We start from the raw sequence: 27,369 nt of genomic DNA on the forward strand, positions 1-27,369 counted from the left end.
GATTGAAGCAGGATCCTGTGGATCTGAGGGAAGCCCCATGTAGCAGGAGTCAGTGAGAACCCACATATCTGTGGTTTGCAGGTGCAGATCAGGGAGATCAAAGAGCTGGCAGGAAGCATCTGCCTAGCAGGTGGCTAGTGTGGTTCAGGGAGAGGGAGCATGGGCTGGAGCGAGCATTCAGCAGGGAGAGAGTCCTTAACTGGGGAGTGCAACCCCATGGATAAGGCATTGGGTCCAGGGTTCTCTTCTTAGATCTGCCCCTGGCTTGCTGGGTCACCTGCCTGTCCCCATGCCTCAGTTTCCCCATCTTTAAATGGGGGGAGGGAGCATCATGGCACTGAGCATCTTGGGAAAGTGTTTTGGAATCTATGGATGAAAAGTGCTAGGAATTAACTCTAAAATCCCTTCAGCTGCTTAGCAACACAGCCCCCCCGCAAGGCCTCATCTATTTCTGAGCATTGATCACTGCTGTCCTGTTACATTCAACCTACCAATTCCCTGGGAGGGAAATCTCTAGTCCGTGTCTTGAGCCAGGTTAAATCATTTGGGGACTTTCTGCCATGAAAGCGCATGCTGTAGACACTTAGTAGTGAGCCATGCCCCTCAAGATAGCAGCTGTTTGTACCAGTCGCCATCGTATCTGTCCTTTTCTAAGCTAGGCCACACATGATGCAGATAAATTGCATTTTCTAACTCAGAAGCACCAAGTACTTGTGATCTGGGTGCTCTTAAAGATGACCTATAATGGGGAAAATATTGGATTTCTACCCTTCTTATTGTTGCTTTATGATAGGTGAAAAAAGGCCTGGAAAAAATCTTTAAAATGACTGGCTTTTTTCTGCTTGATTTTTTTTAAATCTCTGGACATTCAGATCCAGGCCATGCTGTAATACTGTATGGGCATTTGAAGAACTAGGGAAATTTTATGCTGGCTGATAAGGGTGTCAAGTGAAAAGAGGGGAAGAGGCATTTAAAACTCTCTATAGCTGTCGATGTTTCTTTAAGACCTATATAACTCCAATATGTAGTAAACATCTGGGGGAAAAATATCTTTGAGCTGGTCTAGATCAGAGCCCTGCAAAGGGAACGTGAGAGTTTTTTGGGAACAAGCAGGTCATTTCACTTCAGCTCAGGTTGATTTGGGGACTTGGTTATATGTATCTGAATGGAAACCATCCATGCAGGGAGGGGCCCACTTGCCTACTGCGTTAATTTTCAGTACTGTCAATATACCAAGTGTTTGAAAATTGAGCCAGGCCCTTAACAAATCATGAGGCTGACTTAAAAATCTCTAAAAAGCTGTTATTTTTTTGTTGTCCTTTCTGAAATCCTCAGGCCCTGTCTTCAAACATCTCATGCTCCAACTTGTAGAGCAAGTTTGCTTCTTTTAAATAGAAGCAGAGCTGTTCCCAGAGTCACTGATGTTCATGAGCTGAGGCTTTGAGAGCTGTGCTAACTATTGTCAGGCTTGTAGTACAGGGTCCAATGATGCTGTGTTCAGGGTGTGTTAGGACCTGGGTTTGAGGCCTTTGTTAGACATTCAGCACCTGTTGTTCCTCTGGATAAGGCAGAAGAGATTGCAATAAACAAGTCCTGAAATCCCAAAGAGGAAATGCAGGGGAAACTAGACACGCTCTCCTAATATCCCTGAGTTAAAATATTAGCTGCAGTAGCATAAAGGAGCCAGAAAGGTTGTCAGCACTGCTCTTCAATCTTTTGCAGATCACCTTTGAGTGACTGCCATTCTTGGAGCCATGACAGCTTGGTGGCTATAATAACAGAGCCAGTGGATTGGTTGGCAGACTGGTTCCCCGAGACCACTGGTGCCTTTACGAGAGGGTTTATGTGAAGTGATTGCCTGCCACAGCAGGGGATTGCTCCGATGACCCAGGAAGGCCCTTCTAGCCCAGTATTGAAGAGCCCATACCGAGCAAATCCCAGGGGTGGGGGTGGGGGTGTGGGGGTGTTACTGAATACAGATAGACAGTTGCACACAAATGAAATCCTCCCTGATAACTTTGTCCTGGCTTGTGCTTTCCCGTAACTCGCCTCTTGGCACAAACACAGTGTCCGTGGGTCATTAGAGCTAATGCATCAAGGGCAGACTCCATAATGGAGACGCTGGACTTTATACAACATGTCCATTTTCCTTTCCCATCCCTCCCCGGCTCAGTTGGCTCCCTTCCACCTATTGTTAAGTGAATATTTCTTGTAACGGTTTGTTCAGGAGCATGAGAGCTGAGGCAGCAGGATTTGGATGTCTTTATCAGCTTCAGCTAATGTTTGTGTGCTTGGTTTTGCTGCCCTGTGCTGTAAACTTGGATCTTGTGGATGCCATGGGGGAGGGGTGTGTGTGTGTGTGTGTGAAGTTAAGGTGGAAGTGATGCCTGGGGCACTATCCGAAGCCATTAGTCTCGATTGCTGAGAGGCATCAGAGCAGACTTGCTAGATTCCAAGTAGCTGAGGCAATGTTCTTTGTATCATTTAAAAAAAAAAACCTGATGATTTTCAAGCCAGTCTCGGGATTTGAGGGAGCCCAGCTGCAGGACTGGACCTGAAGGCACAAGCTGATTGCTCATGTGGAGGTAGCTGAGGCAGGAGTGGTAGGACTGGTTATGGTTACGCTGGCCCTGCCTGGCTGGTGGGGTTTGGCACGAACAGCAGCAGCCCAGTGCTAGGAGGATCCACGTCTAGATTCATAGATTCATAGATGTTAGGGTCGGAAGGGACCTCAATAGATCATCAAGTCCGACCCCCTGCATAAGCAGGAAAGAGTGCTGGGTCTAAATGACCCCAGCTAGATACTCGTCTAACCTCCTCTTGAAGACCCCCAGGGTAGGGGAGAGCACCACCTCCCTTGGGAGCCCGTTCCAGACCTTGGCCACTCGAACTGTGAAGAAGTTCTTCCTAATGTCCAGTCTAAATCTGCTCTCTGCTAGCTTGTGGCCATTGTTTCTTGTAACCCCCAGGGGCGCCTTGGTGAATAAATCCTCACCAATTCCCTTCTGTGCCCCCGTGATGAACTTATAGGCAGCCACAAGGTCGCCTCTCAACCTTCTCTTGTCTAGGTGAGAGGGAGGTATTTGGTCTTGAATCGTCCCAGGCTGCCAAGGCAGAGACCACTCAGTTTTCTTCCTGAAGGTGATTCCTGCCCACCGCAAGCCAGCCTGGACTTCCCCAGCCCCTTCCATGCAGCTCTTGTGGGGAGGTGTTGGGAGAAGAGGACTCCTGGCCTTCAGCCTGAACAGGGCTCAAATGAGAATGTGTTGCGTTGGAAAGGCACCTGTCACAACTGAGATTCAGAGTCCTGATCTCTTGAATACATTTTAAGAACCTTTGCAGCGTGGCACACTGTCAGCCCTCATCCCTCAGCTTCACCTGTGGCAGGCGAGGGCGCTTTGGCTGCATGCCTTGTAGCTACATGACAGCACTGTCATATAGTTTTAGGAATGGGTCAGACAAAGACCTGGCTGGGATGGTTTGGGTGGGGACGAACTTGCCTCTAGCAGAAGTCAGGGGCCAACCTGTTTGGCAGGCATGGCACAAATTAGTTCAGCATCCTACCCGAGCATCACTCTGATCCTCTTCTCCTATCCAATCTACTGCTGTGCTTTCTGCTCCCTATTCTGTGTTCCCTGCCTGATCTCCTGCTCTGTCTTTTGCTTCCTGCCCTATCTGTTGCTGTGCTGTAGCAGCAGCAGTAGCCTGTAGTCCTCACACATAGCCACTGGGGGCCACCTGTGATATTCAGTGTATTCTGTCCTTCTCTGTGCTTCTACACCCTTTCATCTAATAGAAGATGGCTACCCAGCCAAGGGGCATCCCTCCCAGAATTCAGTCCAGGCAGGCAGAGAGCTCTGTCCAGCTTCCTTTCCTCACAGGCACCATCTTGAGAGTCCACTCAGATCACATAGATACAGCCCAGGTCACTCCCCACTGTGGGGCAGCAGTCAGTCATGTGCAGCTGGGCTCAGGTCGTGGTCCCCCAAGGGGCCATTCCATGTCCTCCTATGCATGCAGCCATAGGAAAGGTTGGTGCTGGGTGTGGGTGGGGGTTTGCGCACCTCCGGGTTCAGCTGTGTGCTGGGCTCTAGGGAGTCTCTTCTGTGTGAGATGCTGAGCCTTAACTTTTTTTCCTTTCTTCCTTCTCTTAGGTGCGAGAGATCCTAGGCCGCTGCACCTGCCCCTCTCAGTTCCCCATGATCAAAGTCTCAGAGGGTAAATATAAAGTGGGAGACTCCAACGCGCTGATCTTTGTTCGAGTAAGATCCTCCACAGCCACATTTCCTACCTCCTCCCACCCCACTCTCCCTCTCCCTCCCCTGTTCTGTGCTGGGAAGGCTGTCAGGTTGCCAGCAATGATAGATTACTCGTCTCCCTCCTCCCTTCCCCAGCCTTCCTTCTGGGGGAACCCTAACCAGCACGGGGGACTTTCATTCAATGGAAAGGCAGTATTTTCTGGTGGCTGGAGCACAGGACTGGGAGTCAGGAGCTCCTGAGTGCTAACCCACTTGCTCCTTGGCATTGTGACAAGCAGTGCCGACAGTGGGGATTGTAACACCTGGCCCCTTCCTGTGCTGAGGTTGAGGGTTTGCAAATATTTGCACAGCACATTGCAGCCATAAACCTCTCAACATTATCGTTCTGCTCTGCTCCTTGTGGGGCTGAGGAGGAATCCAGATGACGCTTGAAATTTCATCTGTGTCATGGGATCTCTCAGCCCTTTATAATTCATGGCACTGTTCTTTGCAAGGCAAAATCCTCCACCCTGAGCCATCACTTGATCTGCAGTAGCTGGAAAGATGCCACTGGTTTTGCATGGTGACAAAGTCTGTCTTCACTCAGCCTCCCCTAATGTTGCCCCTGTGTTACGTTGTTGTCTGCAGAGATGTCAAAAGTGGCTGTGAGCTGAACTGAGGTGACACTGGGAGAAGAAATGTTAGCATACAGGGAACAGGCAGCTTCATTTCAGCAGCTTGGAATAGTTGAGACCTCTGCAGGGTGGGCTGATGGTTGGTGCTGTGGTGGTTTCTTTTGTGTAGCTCAGCCAGTGACTGTCACAGCTGGCTGGATCAGGGCTAGACACACCCAAGCCTTGTGAAGCTAACACATCAGGATCTCATTCTCTACAAGTACATAACCAATGTGCAAAAAAAGAAAACATGGCCAGTTCTCTCATGAGGCCAGTTCCCTTCATCTTCCTCACACTGTGGGCTCTACTCTCACCAAACACATGCAATTGCAGTTCAGAGGTGAATTCTAGTGTTGAATCTGCTGCTACCTACATTTAGAAGCCAAATTCCTCCATGTGACACCTCCCTGCTTTTGAGAGTTTGAACCCATTGGGGAAATGCAGAGACTTTCGCTGATCTTGTGAGTATGACACTATGCTGAGGATTAAGAGATCCGAGTTAAATTCCTGGCTCTGCCTGTGGGACTGTGCAGGTCACTGAATCTCGCTATGACCCAGTTTCCCATCTGTAAAATGGGTTGATAATCCTTTTCTTCTACTCTTTGTCTGTTCTATTGAAAGAGCATGAGCTCTAAGTGGTTTCTTTCCTGCAGGCATTATACAGAGCTGAGCACAGCGTGGCCTACGCTCACTAAAACTCTGGGAATCTTAAACACTTTTCCCTTTTTTTGCATTTTCCTCAGTTTGGACCCTGAGGAGAAGTAGGCTGGTCAGTTTCATGCTTGTTGGTCAGTTTCACTGTCACGTGCTGCACATTCAGACTTTGCTGCACATACAACAGGGGTGTGTTTGTGCTAGTTTTCAACAAAACATTTTAAGCATCCCGAACATCTCTCTATCAGTGTTAGAACAAAACCTCTTTTCCTCTTTCCATTTTGATTCCAAAGTATCCCTTTTCAAGCTGCTGTTTCACATGGTCATTTGATCTTTCAGCCCCTGTCACTTATCAGAGTCTTGCATTTTGTCTACCATAGGATTTGTGCTGCTGGTGAACTGGCTTGGGGAGACACGCTTTGCACTAGTAGCTTAAATCCTAGTGTAGACAAGAGGCCTAGATAGGTAAACTCTTCTTATAGTCATAACTCTCAAAGCACTTTACAACAGAAAATGAGTATTGTTATCCTCCTGTTACAGATAGGAAAACAATGGCAAAGAGAGATTAAGGGACCTGGCAGGAGTCAAATGGCATATCAGTGGCAGGGGCAGATATAGCATTCAAGTTGGTGAGTCACGATCCAGTGCCTTAACCAATAAACCATACTGTCTCTCATCTCCCCATCTCATCCCGCTCCCTCCCTTCCCTGTCCCTTCTGTTCTTTGATGCTTATTCTGATTGTGTGCGGGATTTAACTAATCATTATGTTATCTTCACACCTTGCATTATATGGGCTGAACCCAGCTGCCTTGTCCTGTAGTGATAAGCTCACGCGGTCCAATTTCAGGTAGAATTTCCCATTCTCTGTGACCAATTACCCACAGTCTCTTTGTTGTCTGTCTGAAGTCCAGACACACCACCTTCCTCCCACCCATGAATGGAGTGTTGATTGGAAGGGTCTGAAATATCAGGGCACTTTCAGGCCGGGGTTTGGGAATGATTTCCTAGCAGCCAGATGCCGAGCTTCACACAAGACTCTGCTCGGTCTTAAGAAAGTCCCCCAAGAGGGGATCTTCAGAGTCACAGTTTAGAGCAGATACAAAGGCCCACTGGAATACAGGGAGGTGGGGAGATCTCATCTTCCAATGATCCCTGGGTGCTGTAAGTTTGCAAAGCTGGTGACGCTTCCTGGAGAGCCTTGTATCACATCCTGTGTGCAGAAGTCAACATGCTTATGTAGCGTTGACTCACCGGAGGCTCTGAACTCCCGTTGTTCCTTAGAGTTTGCAGAAAAACAGCACCTTTGCTCCCTTAGAGAAAAACGGTGAATGTAAGATGAGTCATTAAGGACTTTAGCTCTGGCAGAATTGTTCTGCAGAAGCCCTTATACTCAGGACTGTATATCTACATCTCCAGTTTCCCCTTGAGTAGACTGTCAGGATGGGAGGTGAGAATGCAGTCTGTTTGACACCTGGGCCCATGTGCACTGCCCATCATTAAATCTGTCATGTGAATTCACTAGTTTTATCTGTACAACCTTCCTGTGGCCAAGGGAAGTGTTGTCATCTCTGCTTTATGGGTGGAGAAACTGAGACACAGAGAGGTGGAGTGATTTAACCAAGGTCACAAAGGAGGTCTGTGGCAGAGTTGGGAATCCAGACAGACCTCCTGATTCCCAGTGCTGTGTCTCCACCATAAAGCTATCCTTGTTGCTGCAGGGTCAGCTGAGGACCCAGAACTCAAGTCTCAGCAGATAAGTGAGGAGAAGTCTATTAAGTGTGGCCTGGTGATGAGTGTTCAGGATAGGGCTTGGAGCCAGGGTAGGGATCCCAAGCCACCTATGACTTTAGGCTAACCACCCCCAGCTCCTCTTCCAGTCTTGCTTTTCTCATCCCTAGTAGGGCTGATATGTAGTGCAGTGGGATGGAGACAATAGGGGCCCAGCAGTGACCTGTGAGCCAAGGCCCTGGAACCTGCTTCTGCAGGCTATTGCACATCACTTTTGAAGCAAAGGCTTCTCAGATCAGCAGCTTCTCATCCCAGCAGCCAGCACTGAGGCTTCAAACAGGATGGGGACCTCAATTGGGGCAGGAGCTGCAGGATGTGAATGCTTACACTGAACAATTGTCCCTCCTTGCAACACAGACGGGGGGGAAGAACAGTGCCTAATAACATGCGCAGGGTTATTTTCCGTAAGGCTTCATAGTTAACCATGGGAGCTTTGATAGTGGCTCAGCTGATGGTTGTGCAACCCTAACAAGCTCTGCCTGCACTCACAGCATGCCTCACAAGCTAAGCAGAGTTGGGCCTGGGCCAAGTTCAGATGGGACACTTTGAATTGAAAGCCAGGTGCTGATAGATGCAGTGCTGCAGGTTCAGTAAGGAACCCTGTGAGTCAGGCTTGGCTCAATACCCTGTTCTGATGTTGCTGGCAGCACTGTGCTGTGTGAGAGGTACCCACAAGCAGTGCCACCACAAGTTCTAATCCTGACTGTGCTACTTCCTTGCTGTGTGTAACCTGTGGCAATATACTTAGCTTCACGTTATGCCTCAGTTTCCCTATTTGTAAAATGGGGAATGGCTTACAATTGTGAGAGAGAGAGATTTCAGTAGTGAGATGCATGTAAAGAGCTCTGGGAATAGTCACTGCAGTGTGACCAAGCAGAGGGGTCATGTCCTTCAGGGCCCTGTCCAGAGTTTAGCCTGAGCTGTTGCATTCTACCTCCCTAAATTCCATTGTGCACCTTTGGTTGGGCACAGTATTGTTCTGCACTTCTACCCCCCAATGTTGTACCCAGCCAATGTGCACTGGAATTTTATGCCCCAGAAGTGGCTTCATTTTAGCATCAAGTGCAATGTTTCCTTTGGAACATGAACTCTATGTTGCATGGTATTACTGGAAGGGGGGTGGAGGGGGGGCATGGGACGGGGGGGGGCTAGTTCCACTGCTTACCTGCAAAGGGAGAGTCTGGCTACCTCAGTGGGTGTAACCAGGTGGGTGACCCTCCCTTCACCCACCCCAGGGATGCTGATGGGTGTTTATCTCTCTGGTGCCCTAACAGGTGCTGAGGAGCCATGTGATGGTGCGTGTCGGCGGCGGGTGGGACACCCTGGAGCACTACCTGGACAAGCACGACCCCTGCAGATGTGCCTCCCTGTGTAAGTGTGTGGAGTGGGGGCTCACCCAGAAACCTCACCTGAGTCCCTTTGTAAGGGGGGTCTTGTGTGAGGAGACTTGTTGGAACAGGGCTGGGTGCCCTGGGCTGGCTACTGTCCCCTGCTTTAGCAGCTAGCAGATTTGGCTTATGCCAAGCTGAGAGCTGTGCAGAACTGCAGCGGTGCCTCATTGTGGCTTATTGAGGGTCCTTGATGCCATCAGCCCTGAGAGCTCCCTTCCCAGGGGAACCCTGTCCCTGTTACCTGTGATCGTGGCTTCCAGGCCTCTCCTGCCTGTACCTACACAGCCCTCCTTGTGTAGGAGACTGCAGAGGAGGCAGGCAGCTGGCAGCCCCATGGGGAAGGGAATGGGAGAAGAGGAGGAGGGGGCCTTTGATCCTAGCTGGGCACGTAGCGAGCTCTGCCCTGAGGGCTGAGCCCTGCCTGGCTCTGACCCCACTGTTTTGCTCTTTCTCCAGCTCATCGACTGACACAGTCACGAGCTCTGGGCTTCTCCCCGCAGAAGGTGGCGTCTCCTGGGAACTTTTCCCCCAGCCCACGGGCTGCCAGCCCCAGTTCCCAGCGCCGCTCTGAAGGGATGCTGAACCCTTACCGGCCTGCAGAGCCCCTGCGCTCAGGGGATAAGCGGCCCTCAACAGGCGGGGACTCAGCTCATGCCAAGACAGACCGGTGTGGCCTGCCCCCCCGACTGGACGCCCCGAGGCAGAACTCCAGTGCGGCATTGAGCGCCAGGCAGGAGGGACTCCCGCCACGGCCAGGAAACATCCCTGCCTCCGTCCAGAGTTCATGCAGCCCCTCGAGGGTCCCTGCAGCACCTCCCAACTGCAACGTATCTGAGCCACAAGCTTCAACTACTCTCAGGTAGCGTCTGGCAAGTGATGCTAAGTGGGCACAGCCCATGCTGCCTTGGCCCAGCAGTTCTGGGGGGCTGGCACATTCTGACAAAGGGACCTGACCTGGGAGAGGGCTGGTGGGGAAGTGTCCTATGATCCCCCTCGCCCCAGGTTGTCACCAAGGGACAGCCATGGCTTAGTGACCTCCTAGGTAGTGAGCATGATGATCACCTCAAGCCCAGTGCAGTAGGGCCAGGGGCACCCCACTTTCCTGCTGCAATGGGGTCTGTGCCCCTCTGGATGTGGTGCCAGGGCCCTCAAACTGGGGCTGGATTTGCTCCCCATCTGTCTGCAGGGATACCCCCTGCACCATCCAAGTGCAGTAGGCTCTGTCTTGCCACTTAGCGCCCAGGGCTGGGAGCCCCTTGGGGCGGGCCCAGCCCTACCTGGATGCTCTTGGGAGAGGAAGGTGTGGCCCCTCTGTCTGGAAGCCTTTTGCTGGCCACCCTGGGGCAAGGCGCTTTGTGGAGTGCAGGTGGGGTGATGTGGCCACCCCAGTGTCCGGGGGGCAGTGCGGGGAGATGTTTGGTGGGGGTCCATGGCTGGGATAGTGGGGGGCTTGGTGCTGGAAGGTGATGCAAACCCATCCCCCCAGCTGCCTGAGTCACGTCCAGAGGAAGAGACGCTTCCATAGTGAGCAGAGGCCGGCCAGTGACTCACTCCCTGGGAACAGAGGCAGGATGGGGGAGGCGGGCTCCGGGATGCCATGGCAACCACTTCCCAAACTGTAACAACTTCTCCTGGCACCCAAGCCCAGATGCTTAGGGAGGAACAGAGCCTCCCCCTGTAAGGGGGTGACCTGGGCAGGACTGGAGGCACTCTCCAGCCCCTGCTTTCAGCCCTCTGTCTCCTGCTCGCCCTTCCCCGGTCCTCCACTGAGTGCTGGGAAAGGGAGGAGGCAGCCAGGCTGCTGGGACTGGCGGGGGAGTGGAGCAGGGCTGGGATCGGGGTCCTGCTCTGAAGCCAAGCAAAATGCCTTGGCTCCTGGGCTGTGCTGAATAGGGCTGTGATGCTAGGATGTGGATTCAGGCCCCTGGGGTGTGGAGCCCCCCCATGCATGTGCTGTCCTCAAGGAGCAGAATCTGCCTCAGTCCTGCTCCTTGAGTCCTGCTTTCTTCTCCACTTCCTGATCTCCCCCTTCTGTCCTGTCTGGAACAGGCAGTGTCAGGCCACCGTGTCCCTCTGTGCACAAGGAGGTCATTCAAACCCTCCCCCTTTGGCCTGCGCTGCAGAGGGGTCTGGGAGTGTCTGTCTGCCCACTCCATCAAAGGGCAGAAGGCTGAAGGATCTTGCGTTCCCAGGACAGGAGGAGACTAGGACCCTGGGCACCAACGTGCCTCTAAGGAACAGGGAGACTGGGAGTGTAGGAAGATCCAGCCCTCTGGGTGGTCCTGTTCAGGTATTGCTCTCCCTGTGTTTGGTGTTTCTCCAGAGAGCCCCAGCCCCCGGAGTCCTGAGTAGGTGACAGTCTTGGCCTTTCATTTTAAGCTAGCAAGCCAGCAGACACAAGCTGGAAAGTGTGACCTCGAAAGACTCAACACCAGCAAACAAAGAGACAGGCCTACTGTATTTCCTCTCAGCATCTCTTGACTTCTAAGACAATTGTCCTGGTATGCTTGGTCCAGTCTCATGATGTTTAATGCTTAAGGTTGGGAGTACCATTCTCTGGCCCCTGACTACTGGGTTCAGCCCAAAGGGCAAGATACGCCCTTAACAAGACTCACAACAGGGACCCATTGAGCTTATGGCATCACAAAACCAAGCCAGGTCCCTGCCTGAGCCCAGCCAGGCCACAAGCCCATTCTTCTGGGGGATGTATTATTAGTTCTCCTTTATCAGTGTTATATGGGATCAGCCTGCTGCTTCCTGTTCACTCCTTAGTTTTTGTGCTGTATGTGCAGTATTTATGCATTAACATAGTTACACCAAGTGGCTTTATGTAACTCAGAGGGAGGTGGGCATGATCCAGGCTGTAGCTTGGAGATCCTTTTTTCAGTATCACTTAGATCAAGGGGAGAACAACCTTTTTGTCAGGCATATCACAAATTAGTCCTTCACCATCTCCGAGTGCCACTCTGATCCCCTTCCCTGGCTCAGTCTGCTGCTCTGCTTTCTGCTTCCTGCTCTATCTGCCACTGTGCTGCCTGTCCCGCCCCCCTTGATCTGCCACGTCACACACAGAGGCTGCCTGTGCCACTTGTGACACCCATGCCACAAGTTGGCCACCCTTGACCTAGGTGCACTCTGCAAGATGTGGCCCTACTGCCACTCACTGTCTTGCCACCTCTTCCTTGTCACTGTTCTAGGAACTTTCTCCTGCTCCTAATTCCTGCTGGACTGACTTTTTTTTCCAGCTCAAATGCAAACATTTTTGGCAAGCCTGAGGAGCACTGGCTGAGCTATTTTGGAAATAGTTCTATGAATGTGGGATAAAAATACTTTACGTGCCAGTCAGCAGTGCGGGGTTGTGGAGCTCAAAGACAGCTGATGTGAACAACTAGGCCTATTGAGGTGCTGTCCTTTGGATTGGAAAAGCAAGCCCTGTTTGATGAAAGTGGGTCAGTAGATGGGAGTACTTAATGGCCAGGGGGAGTTTGGAACATACAGGTGGCAGCCATTACTCTTAGCAGGTCTAGCACTGTCGTTTCATAGACAGGAAGCTAAGTTAGGACTCAGGAAACCTGGTCTTGTCCCCAGCTCAGCTGTTCAGTAGTGTAATAAGCAGTGAGCGATTTGGGCACTAGCCGTGGGCACCCAATTACAGAGGATCCAAGGATGGCATCTGCCTCTGCTGCTGCCCTGCCCACATTGCAGATCCGGCTGCCACCTTATGCAAGACACACTACCTTGCTCTGCCTCCATGTCCCCTTTCTGCTGCCTGTTTAACCTGTAAGTTGCTTGAGACAGGACCTGTCTTGCTAAGTTTACGTCCATTTCCTGGCCAATGAGGGCCCCAAATTTGGGTTGGATGCTCCTGTGATATACATAAGGCTCTGGAGATTGCTGAGTGAGAGGCATTTGTTAGCCATAAAAACCTCTGAACTCCCTGAGCCTGTGGCCCCCACAGGTGGTACAGACAGAGGTCATGTGTGCTGCTAGCTGCCTGGGTCAGGACATGAGGGAGGAATAGGAAATGCCAGGGACTCGGTGCTGCGCTCGAGGAATCAGAAACTGGGAAGTTGCAGTGAGTAAGGTTCCCCCCAGGAAGCTTTTTTCCTCTTTTTTTTAAAGAAATTTTTCATGTTCCAAGCCAAATCAAGTCCAAATCCATGAGTCTGCCCAGAACCTTAAGTGGCCCTGCGACCAGCAAACATCCTCCACCCCCACCAGGGGCTTCAGATATTTCCAGAGTGTTTTGGAAGGCATTAGGCAGACAAGGTTCCTTGGGTGAATTTGATATCTTTTATTAGACCAACCCAAATAGTTGGAGAATAGTTATTAAGCAAGCTTTCGGGTTCAAAAACCCTTCGTTAGGCTAAGGAAGCTTCAGCAGTTGGAAGGCATTATACATGCAGGTCCAAGCCTGGAGGCTTGGGGTTTGTATGCCCGAGTTTCTCCTGCCCTCAGCCATATGGCTGCAGGAACAAGGGAGGGAGAAGCCTCCCATTTCCATAAAATGGGCATTAAGCCCCAACACCTCGGCAGGTACTAATCCACGCCAGAAGAACCGTTATCCCCAGGAGGCTTCACTAGGCCATGTTTAGGTCAAATGACTCATGTGCCGGTGCCCCCTGGTAAACAGGGCTAGGAAATGCCTGTGACCCAGATCACAGAGCAAGGGGAAAGGCAAGCACCTTGGTGCGCTGAATGCTGCAGGGACTGAAGAGGGCTGCGTGATAGTAATGGATGGGGGGAATCAGCTACAGAGATTGGATCTTGGTCCCCCCGGGGATGTTATTCCGCGTAGCGATTTGGGCTTTTCTTTCCTGAGAACAGAGTGCAGAGCAGAGCCTGATGATGTGGAGCGGAAAGGCAGGGCCCTGGCCTCCAGCTTGTGAATGGGAGATGTGACTAATTGCAGAGGGGAGGGTGGGAGGCAACAGCCAAAGAAAAAAATGTTCCTGCAAATGGACCGGGGAGGCGGTGGCCTGGGGGGTTTTCCTAGCAGGAGCCTGCCCTCTGCAGGGCCGCGCGGGGAAGAGCTGCAGGCGCTGCCGCTTGCGGCTGGGAAGGAAACTTTTTTTTTTTGCAAACATATTTATTTCTCTATATATAAATAACTGTACCTTTAACAACCCATCAAGTGATGACTGTGGTTCACCTGACAGACCAAAACACACTTGACAGTTAAACTATCTTAGTCCCGTTACACAGTTTGCACCGTGCACCTGCACACCTATCACCAGTCCAGTACTTTTACTCATCATCGTCATCACTGTCCTCACCATTGTCCTCCTCGATGTTCTCTTCAGAGGGTTTGCCTCTGAAAAGTCTATGCTGGTCCCTTCTCCACCATATGAGGTCCACCATTTCTTTCTTGTCATCTTCTTCTGTCTTCCTGTGGTACCCAGTACATTTCACTCAGCCACATTTTAATACAGCTGTCAACTGTGGGGTCCAAGTGCCTGACTGTGAGCAGGTTGCTGGTCTTTTGCAGGGCATACCTGAAGCAGGAGATGAACTGGTCGAAGCAGGCTGTTGGGGCCCTTTGCTATTTGGTCAAGTGCCCGTAGAGGACCACTTCTCTGGTCTGGGTTCAGAAGCCTGTCACCACCAGGAGTGCCTGGACTTTCTTCCACACCTCTCTGCAGCTGGGAAGGAAACATGTAACCTGGGCTGAAGCCTGCTCAGTGCATGGCCCTGGCCCTGCTCTGCCTGCCCAGGGCTACATTGCCTTCAGGAGAGCAATGAAAGCAAGCCTTGGGATCCCAGTGCCCCCAGTTTTGGGGAGGGGAGCCTGGATCCCAACCATGTGGCTCTGGCTAATGCTTACGATCTATGTGGGTGGGTTGGGGGTGCTGTGACCTCCCCCTAGAGCAGCCCATGGATCTGGGGAGAAGCCTGTGGTGGCCAGCGAGGAGTATGGTCTCCATGTGTCTCCCCCTGCTTACACATGGCCCTGACATCCTGTCCTTGTGCTCCCCTGTCTTCCAGGCCCCGGGACCAGCTGCCTCCCAGAATCCGGCGCTATTCTGGAGACAGCGACTCCTCAGCATCGTCTGCACAGAGCGGCATCCTGGGTCGGCAGCGCGGTGAAGACAGCAGCAGTGGCCCTCTCAGTCTGCACAGGAGGGAAGCTGGGAGGTGCGTGACTGAGGGAGGGGCCAGGCCCCAGGCCCCCAAGAGGCAGCCGTCAAGCCGCAGCCAGTCGCGGGACCGCGGCACCTTCTCAGGGACAAAGCCAGCTCCAGGGCCCACGAAAGTGGAGCCAGAGGAGCGGGGCCGCTCTCGTCTCTCCAGCAGGCCGAGCCGGCCCAGCAAGCCAGCCCCCCGAGCACACAGCCAGGGCAGGGGCGGTGGGGAGCCTGTGCTGCTCATCAGCCGCGGCAAGGACGGGCAGCACTCCTGGACACGGGCTGAGGAGCTGAAGGAGAACATCAGAGTCTCAGGCAGAGTCACGCCCAGGACCATGAGCCCAGCTCCCAGGCAAGTTCCTCGGGTCTTGTCACAGAGCCCTACTCCAATCCCCCGGAGGGCTTCGCTTCCCACCAGCAAGATGGCAGAGCACTTGCCCCGGGTGCCACAGCAAACCCCCAGACTCAGGAAGCAGCAGCTGAGGCAGAGGCAGGGGCCAGAGGTTGAAGCCAGGGTCCCAGCACAGGAGCGGCTGGCCAGGGAGCCCCTGCCATCGAGGCAGCTGTCTGAAAACTTCCACCAGGACCTGGAGGAGCTGGCGAAGAGCTTCCGCTTCCCCCTGTGCCTGGACCCCAGCCAGGAGCAGCAGCTCTACCAGCGCCTGGAGGAGGAGTTCCTGGCCAACTCCCAGCTAATGGAGCTGGATGGGGAGGAGGCTGAGCCCCTGGGCCGTCCCTGCGACACTACCCGCCTCCAGCAGACCACGCCAGACCAAGCAGCTGTTGACTCAGCCTACTGCTCCTCCAGCTCCTCTTCTTCCTCCCTCAGCTTCTTCTGCAAGCATGGCTTCCCAGTAGCCTTCAGCGAGCGGCCCAAAGATGAACCCAGGAGGAACCCTGTGTCCCAGCGCCCTTGGGCCCCAGACTGCAGCATGGCCCCTGCTGAGCTCCAGAACGGCTCTTCTTGGGACTCCCAGGTGGCCCTGGAGCCAACACTGTGCCGGAGAAAGCTTGTACTCTCAAGTTCATCTGATGAAAGTAACTACTACACAGCTTTGAATGATGTCCTGGAAGGGCAGGAAGGGGCAGAAGTCTCCAAACTGGGTACAGATGCTCCCCTGAATATCTTGGAGGTGGGCAGCTCTGACACAGACTTGGGGCTGCTCATGGCTGATGACATGGAGGATGAGCTGACAGAAACCGAGGAGGGCCCTCCTGGGGAGATATCCCTAGATGGGACACTAGATGCATCCGAGACTCAGGAAGTGGTATTGAGGCAAAAGAAGTACCTGAAGAAACCAGACCGAGTGCCTTCCATCTATAAACTGAAGCTGAGGCCCAAGGCCAAGCCACGTGTTGACACTCAGCCAGATAAGAAGCCCTCCAAGATCCCCACGCCCCTCAGCTACAAGATAGCAGACAAGTCCCCAGCAGGGAGCACCTCACCCAAGGGGAGCCCTTCCAAGCGCCCAGTGGAGCACAAGCCCTGGAGAGTCTTTCACAATGTCTTCTCCTCCTTCATGGAGCCACCCCAGGGCCAGACAGAGCCAGGAGGGCTGGATGAGGATGCATGGGCATGAGGGCCTCGGGTGAGGGATTAGTGGTACCCATTCAAGATGACGGGACCAGCCTGTAGCATTCCCCATTGCTGCTTTCAGATCTTCCTGTCCCAAACCTGCTGCCTTGGGTGTGTTCCTGTTGTGACACTGGCATTGCTGCTACTGTTGGCGGTGAGATGTCCCAGAGATTTTTATTTTGAAGGTACTTCCAGGTGGAGCTTCTGTTCATAGAGGCCAGAGCCCGAGCTCTGACAAGGCAGAGTAGTAGGAGGCTCTTGTTTCATCTTATTTTAATTTAGGTCTTACAAGTGCTGTGTTTTAGGGACACAGCCTCGAGCCCTGGATTCCTGGGGAGGGGTGGAAGAGGGGAAAAAAAGTGAAACATCTTAGACCTTCCTTGGTCTTGGATCAAGGCTGCTTTAACCTTCAGAGGTTGAACTTGAGCTCCCACTGAGTCCGAGCACTACCAGTCTTTCAGCCTTGTGAACCCCCAAGCAACTTGTTCATGGGCCCAGAGCCCAGTGGCTACCCTTTAAGGATGGTGAAGGGGTGGGGAGGCATATCTCCAAGTGCTGAGCAGTTGGGCAGAGCAGCTCTCTGCCAGGAGACGTGTGCAGAGTGGAGCAGTAGAAGGCAATAGGAGTTTAATGTTTCTAAGTCATCTGTATTGACTTTGGGGGCTTGGAGGAGAGGTAGGGAACTGTATTGCACATTTTTGTTGTATTCTGGCAGGACATCCAGTAAGCTGGGGCTCCTAGCGTTAGCTGATCCTTGACATACTGTATGTGTGTTAATAACATCTGTATTTATATAGACTTCTTGGAGTGTCTGTGTATATATCATTCCTTTGCCTAGACTGCTGCTTCCCTCAGTGTCCAGCCTCAGCCCTAGGAATGCAGATGTGGAACTGACCAATGAGCTTTCTAAACTGAGACAGTAAAAACTAATGATGTGAGATCGCTGCCGCCGTCTGGTCTGATTTGTACATCTCAAGAGATGGAGAAAATGGGCCCTAGGGTAAGCCCACGATGCCAAAATGAACATGGGCCAACAGTGTGGGGATGCAGTCAGGAAGGCCAACCGTACCTTGTCATACATCCACAGATGCATCACGAGCAGGTCCAAGGAGGTGATCCTCCCCCTCTATGTGACACTGGTCAGGCCGCAGTTGGAGTACTGTGTCCAGTTCTGGGCGCCGCACTTCAGGAGGGATGTGGACAACATGGAGCAGGTCCAGAGGAGGGCCACTCACATGATCCGGGGACAGCAGGGCAGGCCCTACAAGGAGAGGCTAAGGGACCTGAACCTGTTCAGCCTCCACAAAAGAAGGCTGAGGGGGGATCTAATGGCCACTTACAAACTGGTCAGAGGGGACCAGCAGGCACTGGGGGAGTCCCTGTTCCCCCTAGCACTACCAGGAGTGACAAGAAATAAGGGTCACAAGCTGGCAGAGGGTAGATTCAGACTAAACATCACGAGGTGCTACTTCACAGTCAGGGCGGCTAGGATCTGGAACCAACTTCCAAGAGAAGTGGTGCTGGCTCCTACCCTGGGGGTCTTTAAAAGGAGGCTGGATGAACACCTTGCTGGGGTCGTTTGACCCCAGCACTCTTTCCCACCATGGCAGGGGATCGAACTTGATGATCTGCTCTGGTCCCTTCCGACCCTAAAAACTATGAAACTATGAAACAAGCTTTTGCCCTGTGACTCCTTCCGCAAACTTATTGGAGCTCCCACCATCAAACCACCCTGGTCTCTTTGTTGAGGGGGAATGTCCCTGTGCCCTGCTAACCGAGCCAGAGTCAGAGTGACTTGAGTCAGCTGATGAGTCTGCTCTCTCCTCTCAGCTGTACTGGGAGGGTCTGACCCTCAGCAAACCACCACCAGACCACCTGGCATAAAACAATTGGGGTGGAAGGGACCTCAGGAGGTCACACCTAATCCAATCCCCTCAAGGCAGGATCAGCCCTGTCTAACCCAGCCCAGCCAAGTGCTCATCTAACCTGCACTTAAACATTTCCAAAGATGGAGATTCCACGACAGTTAACTTAACCAGTGCTTACCCACCCGCAGCGTGAAAAAGATCTTCCTAGGATCCAACCTAAATTGTCCTTGTTGCAATTTGAGTCCGTTACTTCTTGTCCTGTCTCTTGTGGACACGAAACAATCAATCTGCATCCTCTTAGTAACAGTCCATTTTGTATTTGAAGGCTGTCATCAGCCTATCTTCTCTTCTCCAGACTAAATAATTTCAGCTCTTCCAACCTTTCCTCCTGTGTCACACTTCCTAGATCACTAAGCCCTTGTACCCCCCCCACAGATTCTTTCCTATTTGCCCATGTCTCTCTTGAAGTGTGATGCCTGGAAGAGAGCACAGGACTCCAGGTGAGACCTCACTGGTGCTGACAGAGTGTAACAATCACTTCCTGTGATTTACATGTGATGCTTTTGTTAATACACCCATTTGCTTTTTGTGCTGCAGTAGTACACTCATATTGAACTTGCAGTCCCACTGTAATCCCCAGGTCCTTTTCTGCAAGCTTGCACTTCTTTCCCAATTTCTAGTTGTGCATTTGACAGTTCTGCCCTGCATGCAACTTGTCCTTGCGTGTGTCCTTACTGAATTTCATCTGATTTATCCAGATCATTTTCCCAGTTCATCACAGTCATTTTGAATCCTCGCCTTGGCTTACTTATGAAAATGTCATAGGAGACATGTCAAAAGCCTTATGGAAATTGAGGTGCATCACATCCACTGCTCCTCCCCATCTATAAAGCTTTGTCATAGAAAGAAATCAGGTTGATTCAGTGTGGTTTGCTCCTGACAAACCTATGTTGGCTCTTCTTATATGACCTTTTTATCTTCTAGGTGCTTAGAAATAGAATATCTCATTCTTAGCTTCAGGACTCTAAGATGTTCCCAACACTTTGAGAACATCCCACTTGTCAAAGCAATCCATAACTTGCTCCTGCTTTACTGTAGGCTGAGTGTTTCCCCCACTCTTTGCTGCTAACTGTGCTTTTTCATCTGATAGTTGACCTTTTTGTGAAGGAAAAAAGGGCATCAAACACTTCAGCCTTCTCTGTACCACCCATTATTAGCTCTCCTTTCCAGTCAGTCAGGGACCTATGCTTTCCTTGGTCTTCCTTTCATTTCTCACATACTCCAGACTGCTTATTGTTACTTTTACTGTCCCTTGCCAGCTCTATCTCAATTTGTGTCTTAGCCTTCTTGATTTCCTTCCTCCACGCCCATGCTGTGATCTTATCCTCATCCCTAGTAATATAGCCAAGTTACCACTTTTTGTGAGGTTCCTTTCTCAGTTTCAAGTCACTGAAGAGTTCACTATTTAGCCCATCTGGTCTCACTGTGTTTCCTATCCTTCCTTTGAATTTGGATAGCTTTCTCCTCTGCCTTTAATAATGTCTCTTTGAGGTACAGCCCACTGTCCTGGACTCCTTTTCCCATTAGACTTATCTCCCAGAAGATCCCTCTCACAATGTCCCTGAGTTTTTTCAAGACTGTTTTTTGCAGGCCCAGTATTTTCAGTGACAGGCAGCTGCTTCCTTACCGGTGGGAAGCGGGAAGCAGAAATGGAGCCGCATGCTGATCCTGGCACAAGGAACCGTGCTCTCTGCTGGCCACAACTGAGAACTACAGTAAAAAAATAATCCCTGTCCCACTTGGGGAGCTGAACTGAGTGCAAGTCTCCAAATAGTTTTTCCTGGAATGGGCCTGCTACCAAGGGCACCCAGTGGATCAAGAGCAGACCTGTGCAGGAAGTGGGACAAGCCAAATTTCCCTGGGACTTGCATTTGGCCTCTCTTTACCAGGCTTTGAAAAGCACACTCTTATCCTAAAGCTTCTGGCATGTGGAAGTGCACTGTGAAGTCGCACCCAAGAAGTGGCTGTATTATGGCAGGGCAGTTGGGGATGTTGCAGTCAGCCAAGCAACTTTACTGCTCCCCTGAAACTCAGGCCAACATCTGCTCATGAGTCTGGGAAGAGCCACATGATCTTCCCCAAAGCCACAGGAGCACATGCCCCTGCAGGAATCCCTGAAGGGTGGGGGGCAGGGGTGAATCCAGGTGGGTTTGCAAGTGCTGTCGCACCCCCCCTTAGTTGTATGGGCTCAGATCCCCAGCCTGTCAGTGCAGCTCGTACTGTGGCTCCACATGTACAGTGAGCTCTGAACTCTCTGGCCAGAGCCCCTGCCTTCATGCAGCCCTGGAGCCCAGGGGCTGAGCGCTGCTGCTGCTCTCCCCTCTTTTCTCCACAGCTGAATTCAGTGAGGAGGGAGGAGGAGAGGGAGAAGCGGGAGCGAACAGCAATGGCCCTCACCCCCTGGGCTCCAGAACCAGTGGGGAGTGAGGCGTTGGCAGCTAATGACAGCCTTCTGCCATGGACATGGGGTGCTCAGTGCTGACAGCCAGCCCCCTTCCCAGGTTGCCCTGGCAGCCGGTGTTGGGAAGAGTGCAGGGCATGGTTCAAAAGAGCTGCCTTTGGCTTAGGAGGAGCAAGGTTCACCTCCCTCACCTGCAGCACGGCACAGCTCCGGAAGGAAGTGCAACCCCCTCCCATGCCCCACCCGCAGGAGCAGATGACATGTACTTATTGGTCTTTATTGGCTTTCATTTGCCTGGAGGTGCAGCTTTGGGAGCCTGGTATGGTATCCAAGAATAGTGAATTGCCTTTAGTAGAAAATCCAGTTTAAAATCTCACACGATGTAAAACTCAGTCACCAGTCACTGCAGGCCCCTGAGGAACTAGGCCATCTCCTGGGTCTGGCCATCAGACCCTGCTCTCCACGCCATGGCAATCAGGACTGGGCTCCCTGTGGGAATGATAGGAGCACTCCTCATCCATGGGATGTAGGGAAGTGCGTTCCTGGCACTGGTGGTGAGTGCAGTGCTAGGGATACCTGGACTGAGCCTGGTTCAAGCAGTCTGTCAACGGGATGAATATGGTCCTTAAGAGCCAGCAGCTAAGCACTCTTTGAAACTACCTCTGCTCAGCTGAGCCTGGGGTTGATGGGCAAAAAGCTGAGTCACTCCTCCCTTGGGTCAGACTCCCTCCTGTTGGGCAGGCACTGATACCTGATGGCCATAAGGGCCCAATCTAGATCAAAGACACTTGGGAAAAAGATCTGTTACTGCTTAGATGGCTCTTTCCCTTCCACCCCACAGCTCTTCCCCAAGACCCATGTCTTGCCTCTAACTAGAGAGTTTACCTTCATCTTTGCTGAGTGTTTCCTGGAGTGCAAGTTCTTGCTGCCCACAGCCAGAACCGCAGCAGAGGCTTGGCCAGCTACATCATTGTCCAGCAGAGAACGTCTTCTGCACCAGCCAGGCTGAGGCGAGAGAGCCTCTCATGGGCATCAGCTGCCAGGGAAGTAACCCCAGCGCAGAAGAAGGCCCCAGATAAAGCCCACCCTGAAGCCTGTTAAAGCACAGTTGCATACAAGGCACAGAGCCACACTGAGCTGGGAGCAGGACATGTGTGTCTGCCACCCACATAGCCCTGAGAGGACACGCTCTGTTCCCTTGGCCCCGCTCCTCTATTTTCCATGAGAGGGACCCAAGAGTGGGAGACAATGGAGAGAGGAGTGAAAAGTACTGAGATTGTCGCTGCCAAAGTGAAAACAAACATTAAAAAGAATTGAGTTCATCCCCAGATGAAAGGTATCAACCAACACGGACTGTATTTGGCTCGGGTCACAAAACCCAAGATCACTGAAAAGAAGGCCTGAGGGGATTTTGCCCATCAACCCGACTGGGGTTCACCCTGGAAATTGTGACTGCTACATGGGTTTAGAGGGGAGCATCAACTTGTATGTATCAGTCGCACCAGTGGCAACAGTCAGTTCACTCATAGCAGGGAACAGCACCTGCCCTGGCTGCTAGGAATTGCCAGACTTTGCCTGGCTTGAGGTAGCTCCCTCTGCCCATGGACCTGGCCTGTATCTGTGCCATGTCCTGTATGTGTCTTGGTGTGCAGGGGTGCGGACTACAGACACAAGCCTGGGAAGAACCCATCTCCTCCATTATCTGCTTCATCCAGGAAAGCATCCTCTCACACCCCCTCAGTCCTACTCACCCCCACACCAACCTCACTGGCCAGGGGTTGAAACAACAAACACCACAGTTAACTCTTAGGTCATGACCAGCCCAATTACCATTTGCTCTGAAACTGCATCATGTGCTCAGTTCCTGAGAAGGTAGAGAGCTGGTAACCAGAGACACGTCCTTGTGCACCAGAACCATGGGCAACAGGGAGGAGAGGTGATGGCCAAAGGGTCCCCTCTGCGTGGATGGTCCATGTCAGGTGGACACAGGTAGCTAGTTCTCAACTTGTTCCTTCCTAGTCCCTGGAGCAGAGGGAGCTCCCCCCACCCCAGCCAGCGTTGTGTCTAAGTGTGGCATCAGTTCATGTGCAACACCTCCTGCAGGCACCTGGTGAAGTGGTTGCGCTTGTAGGCTCTGGCCAGGACACTACACATCAGCTCCTTGAAAGTCAGGAGGATGTGGCAGTTGTACTCGGCTGAGCACTCCAGGCACCCGCATTTCCAACTCTTCTTCACCAGGATGGAGAAGGGCTTCTTCCCAGCCCACTTGTGCCCCACTACAGCGATAGGCCTTTCATTAGCACTGCCCATCCTGGGGTTGGGAATTGCAGGCAGATCAAGGACAGGGGCACAGTCCTGGCCACCAAGGAGAGAGGGAGGGCCTGGAAGAGATCATCCTGGGGAACGGGAGTGACTACCCAAAGCCAAGGCTGCAGCCTGGCCATGGGGAGAGGCATGGCCAGGTGCACCTAGTGCATTCCCACTGCACCCCATGCCAACTACAGCTCAAACCCTATGTGCTGCATCTTACAAACTTAGGCTTCTGCACAGCAGCCCCATCTATCCCTTTTTCCCCAAACTAAACCCTCTTGCTCATCTACCTTTTGGTCATAGTGTTCAATTCTCTCCCCCCTTTCCTGCATAGATGCTAAGGCAGGACCTATGCAGGATGGTGACCAAGGTGCTTCTATGGCCCCACGAAGCCAACTCCGGTCTCCAGGCATGGAAAGAAACGTGCTAACTCCCAAGCCCGGCTGCAGCCCACAGCTAGATGGCCATGACAGTTGCTCTGGCCTTGCCTTTCCACTTCCTGACAGGGATGCAGGGGAGGTTGGGCTGTGTCTACTTGCTGCACAGCTCAGGGAAGCCCTGGGACAGGCAGCACGTGACCCTGGGCAGTCACTCCAGGGAGATGAGCCACCGTCCCTTCTGGAAACTGAAAGGGAGATAATCGAGCTCCCACCCCGAGAGCCTGGCTACCAGCTTCCCCCTGCTGCCACCTGCCCCCTGCTCACCTGTTCTCTGCTAGCTGCTGTTGGATCATCTTGACTTACTCAAAGCTCACAGGACTGCAGATGTCGTATGCCAGGTGTTCTGCAGCCCTCAGCACTTCAGGTTCAACCGCTCCTTCAGGACAAAGAGCATAGGCTGTTTTTGGGGGTGGGGGTGGGTGGGAGGGAAGCGGGGGTGCCAGCCCAGAGGGGATCCTGGATAGTTCAGCTCATCCCAGCAACCCTCTGCCCCAGTGATGTCAGGGGGCAGCCCAGGGTGTAACCAGCAGTGTGGAGGAGACTGCATTCTCTGCTACCTCTCAGAGAGGCAGAGATGATGCCAAGAATGGATTGCCCCCTCCCACGTAGCCAGGGGCTGGGTCCGTTGTGGGTAGATATCTGGCATCTTTGAGGGAACTATTAGCCACTCCCCTTACTGAGAGGACAACAGCCCCTGCCCTGGGTGAGGTGCCCTGCTCTGTCACAGGCCCTGTGGCCTGATGGAGCACCTCCAGGATGAATGCCAAGCCGAGGAGCAGCTCTCCAAGCTTCTAGGCAGAGCTCACTGGCACAGGGAGGGTCCATCCCACATGGAAGTGCAGGCTATCCATGCCTTATTTCACTGACAACGCTGAGCGATCACCCAAGAAGCCTGGTGAACTGGGCACCCACTGGGCAGCCAGGACCGGACAGCTAGCTACGCAGCCCACCTGCCACCTGGGGAGCCACCAAGCCAGGCAGCTGGGAAGCCAGGTAACTCACTGCAAAGGAGGCTGGGCAGTCTGCCAGTCCATCAAGCAGGCATCTGGGGAACCAGCAAGTCAGAGACCCCTTGTCCCTCCCCCTCAAAGCTGGGCAGTCTGCCTGATGTCCTGCCCGCATCTCAGGGGAGTTGCTGAAGGAGTGAGGACCTTCCTTCCCCTCCCATTTGCTCATGCCACTGAACTTCAAGCGAAAGCCCTTGCATCACACATCCTGCTCAGGACCTTTCACACTGTCACTTCCAATCCAGCCTGGGCCTTACATGAGGTGAGAGATTGTAAAACAAAATCTAGCTGTCTTGAGTATCTTGACAGTGTCTCTGAAACTTCACTGTCAGTCATTGCTACACCTGAGTTAATATTACCACACCTGAATTTAACTACATGGCGGGCTTTAAACTAGGCTCGTCGGGGGAAGGGGAAGATGAGGATGGAGGGAGCCATGGAGCACCGAAGCAAGAGACACCCACAAGAACAGCCCAGCCAAGACAGGCGACAAGCACAAGAAATACCCAGGTAAGAGACAGGGGCCCAGATAGTCCTGGGTTTAGGGGGGTGGTGCATACACTTCCAGGAGGCCTTAAATGCCTCTACACTAATGCTCATAGCATGGGGAACAAGCAGGAGGAACTTGCCCTCCTGCTGCCTAACACAAACCCAGACATAGTGGGGCTCACTGAAACTTGGTGGGATCCAACACACGACTGGGCGGTAAACATCAAGAGCTATAGGCTGTACAGGAGGGATAGAACAGGGAGGGAAGGTGGGGGTGTGGCGCTCTATGTCAAAGAGCAACACACATCATCAGCAAACAGCACTGGTTCAGAGGAGGGGCAGACTGAAGTGCTCTGGGTCCGAATACAAGGGGGTCGGGGGGAAAAGGACTTAATGGTGGGGGTCTACTACAGGCCACCCAACCAGGGGGAAGAGCTGGACCCCGAATTCTCAGGTCAGCTCGCGGAGGCAGTTAAGTCAAGGGACGTGGTCTTCATGGGTGACCTAAAGTATCCAGACATCTGTTGGGAAGGGCAGTCAGCCAGGTCTGACTGCTCACGGAGGTTCCTAGCCGAGTTACAGGACCTCCATCTAACCCAGGAAGTGCACAGCCCCACCAGAGGAAATGCCTTGTTGGACCTGGTCCTGGCCACAGGTGATGACCTGGTGAGGGGACTGCGGGTGCTCGACCACCTGGGCGATAGTGATCATCGCCTGCTGGAATTCACATCTAGCGCAGGGTGTCAAAGGCCTGTAGCAAGGCAACAGCCCTGGGCTTCAGGAGGGCGGATTTCAATGATGTAAGGAGATTTGTCAGGGAGGCACTGAGGTCCCGGAGGGGAGGGGAGTTGGGAGTCCAGGAAGAGTGGTCGTTCCTTAAGGAGATGATCCTCCAAACCCAAAGGGTGACAATCCCAATGTGGATCAAAGGGGGCAAGAGTGCTCAAAAGCCCCCATGGCTTACCAAAAGCATCCAGGAATGTCTCAAAGCTAAAAAGGAGGCGTACACTCAATGGAAGGGAGGGGCCATCACCAAGGAGGACTATACTTCCATTGCTCGAGATTGTAGGGGGCTGTTAGGAAGGCTAAGGCAGAGACGGAACTGGGACTAGCGACCCGGATCAAGGATAACAAGAAGTCTTTTTTAAATACATAGGGGGTAAAAAGAAGGTACCGGACAATGTAGGGCCTGCAGGACATGCTAGGAAATCTGATGGTTACACCAGATGACAAAGCTAACCTCTTTAACAATTTCTTTCCTTCCATTTTTTTGAGCAGGGACTGGGGCATCCACCCCAACGGGATCCCCAACGGACCCAGGGGAGGCACAGCCAGGCTCAGGGTCAGTGAGGACCTAGTCAGGGAACTTCTGGTGGAACTACATATGTTCAAATCAGCTGGTCCTGATGATCTCCACCCCAGAGCGCTGAGGGAATTGGCAGAGGTCATTGCGGGACCCCTGGCACAGCTTTACGAGCACTTGTGGTGCTCTGGCAAGGTGCTGGAGGACTGGAAAAGGGCCAATGTGGTCCCCATTTTCAAAAAAGGGAGGAAGGAGGACCCAGGAAACTATAGGCCCATTAGTCTTACTTCAGTCCTGGGGAAGCTCTTTGAGAAAATTATCCAGGAGCACATCTGCGAGGGATCAGCAGAGGGAATCATGCTTAGGGGCAACCAACATGGGTTCATTCGAGGCAGGTCCTGTCGGACCAACCTGGCGGCCTTCTATGACAAGGTCACAAAAGCCTTGGATGCAGGTGTCGCAGTGGATGTAGTCTTTCTGGACTTTAGGAAGGCCTTTGACACTGTCTCACCCCATTCTCATTAAGAAATTAGGCGACTGTGGTATCAATGCCTACATGGTCAGATGGGTCACAAATTGGCTGAAGGGTCACACCCAGAGTGGTGGTGGATGGGTCTTTTTCAACCTGGAGAGATGTGGGCAGTGGGGCCCCCCAGGGCTCAGTCCTCGGGCCCGCACTTTTCAACATCTTCATCAGCAACTTGGATGAGGGGGTGAAAAGCACCTTGTTCAAGTTCACGGATGACACTAAGATGTGGGGAGAAGTGGGCACACTGGAGGAGAGGGATAGACTGCAACTAGATCTGGACAGGTTACAGAGGTGGGCAGATGAAAACAGGATGGGTTTCAATACAGACAAGTGCAAGGTATTGCACCTGGGGAGGAAGAACCAGCAACATACCTACAGGCTGGGGAACTCCCTTCTTGTCAGTGCAGAAGCCGAAAAGGATCTTGGAGTCATTATTGATGCCAAAATGAACATGGGCCGACAGTGTGGGGTTGTGGTGAGGAAGGCCAACCACACCTTGTCATGCATCCACAGAT

The 27,369-nt window shown here is 52.5% G+C and overlaps 1 protein-coding gene across 2 annotated transcripts in view; it reads left to right on the plus strand.

The window, feature by feature from the left end:
• Positions 1–17,385, plus strand: part of GAS2L1 (growth arrest specific 2 like 1) — a 34,030-nt gene extending 16,645 nt beyond the window's left edge. For both annotated transcript variants that reach the window (XM_006265844.4, XM_019493767.2), the window contains exons 3-6: positions 4,155–4,262; positions 8,630–8,726; positions 9,203–9,605; positions 14,732–17,385. In XM_006265844.4, coding sequence (XP_006265906.3) covers positions 4,155–4,262; positions 8,630–8,726; positions 9,203–9,605; positions 14,732–16,451 — 2,328 coding nt within the window. In that variant the 3' untranslated portion in view covers positions 16,452–17,385. The remainder of the gene's footprint in view (positions 1–4,154; positions 4,263–8,629; positions 8,727–9,202; positions 9,606–14,731) is intronic.
• Positions 17,386–27,369: the final 9,984 nt, after the last annotated feature.

Source organism: Alligator mississippiensis, chromosome 10 (genome assembly GCF_030867095.1).
Source record: "Alligator mississippiensis isolate rAllMis1 chromosome 10, rAllMis1, whole genome shotgun sequence".
NCBI lineage: Eukaryota > Metazoa > Chordata > Crocodylia > Alligatoridae > Alligator > Alligator mississippiensis.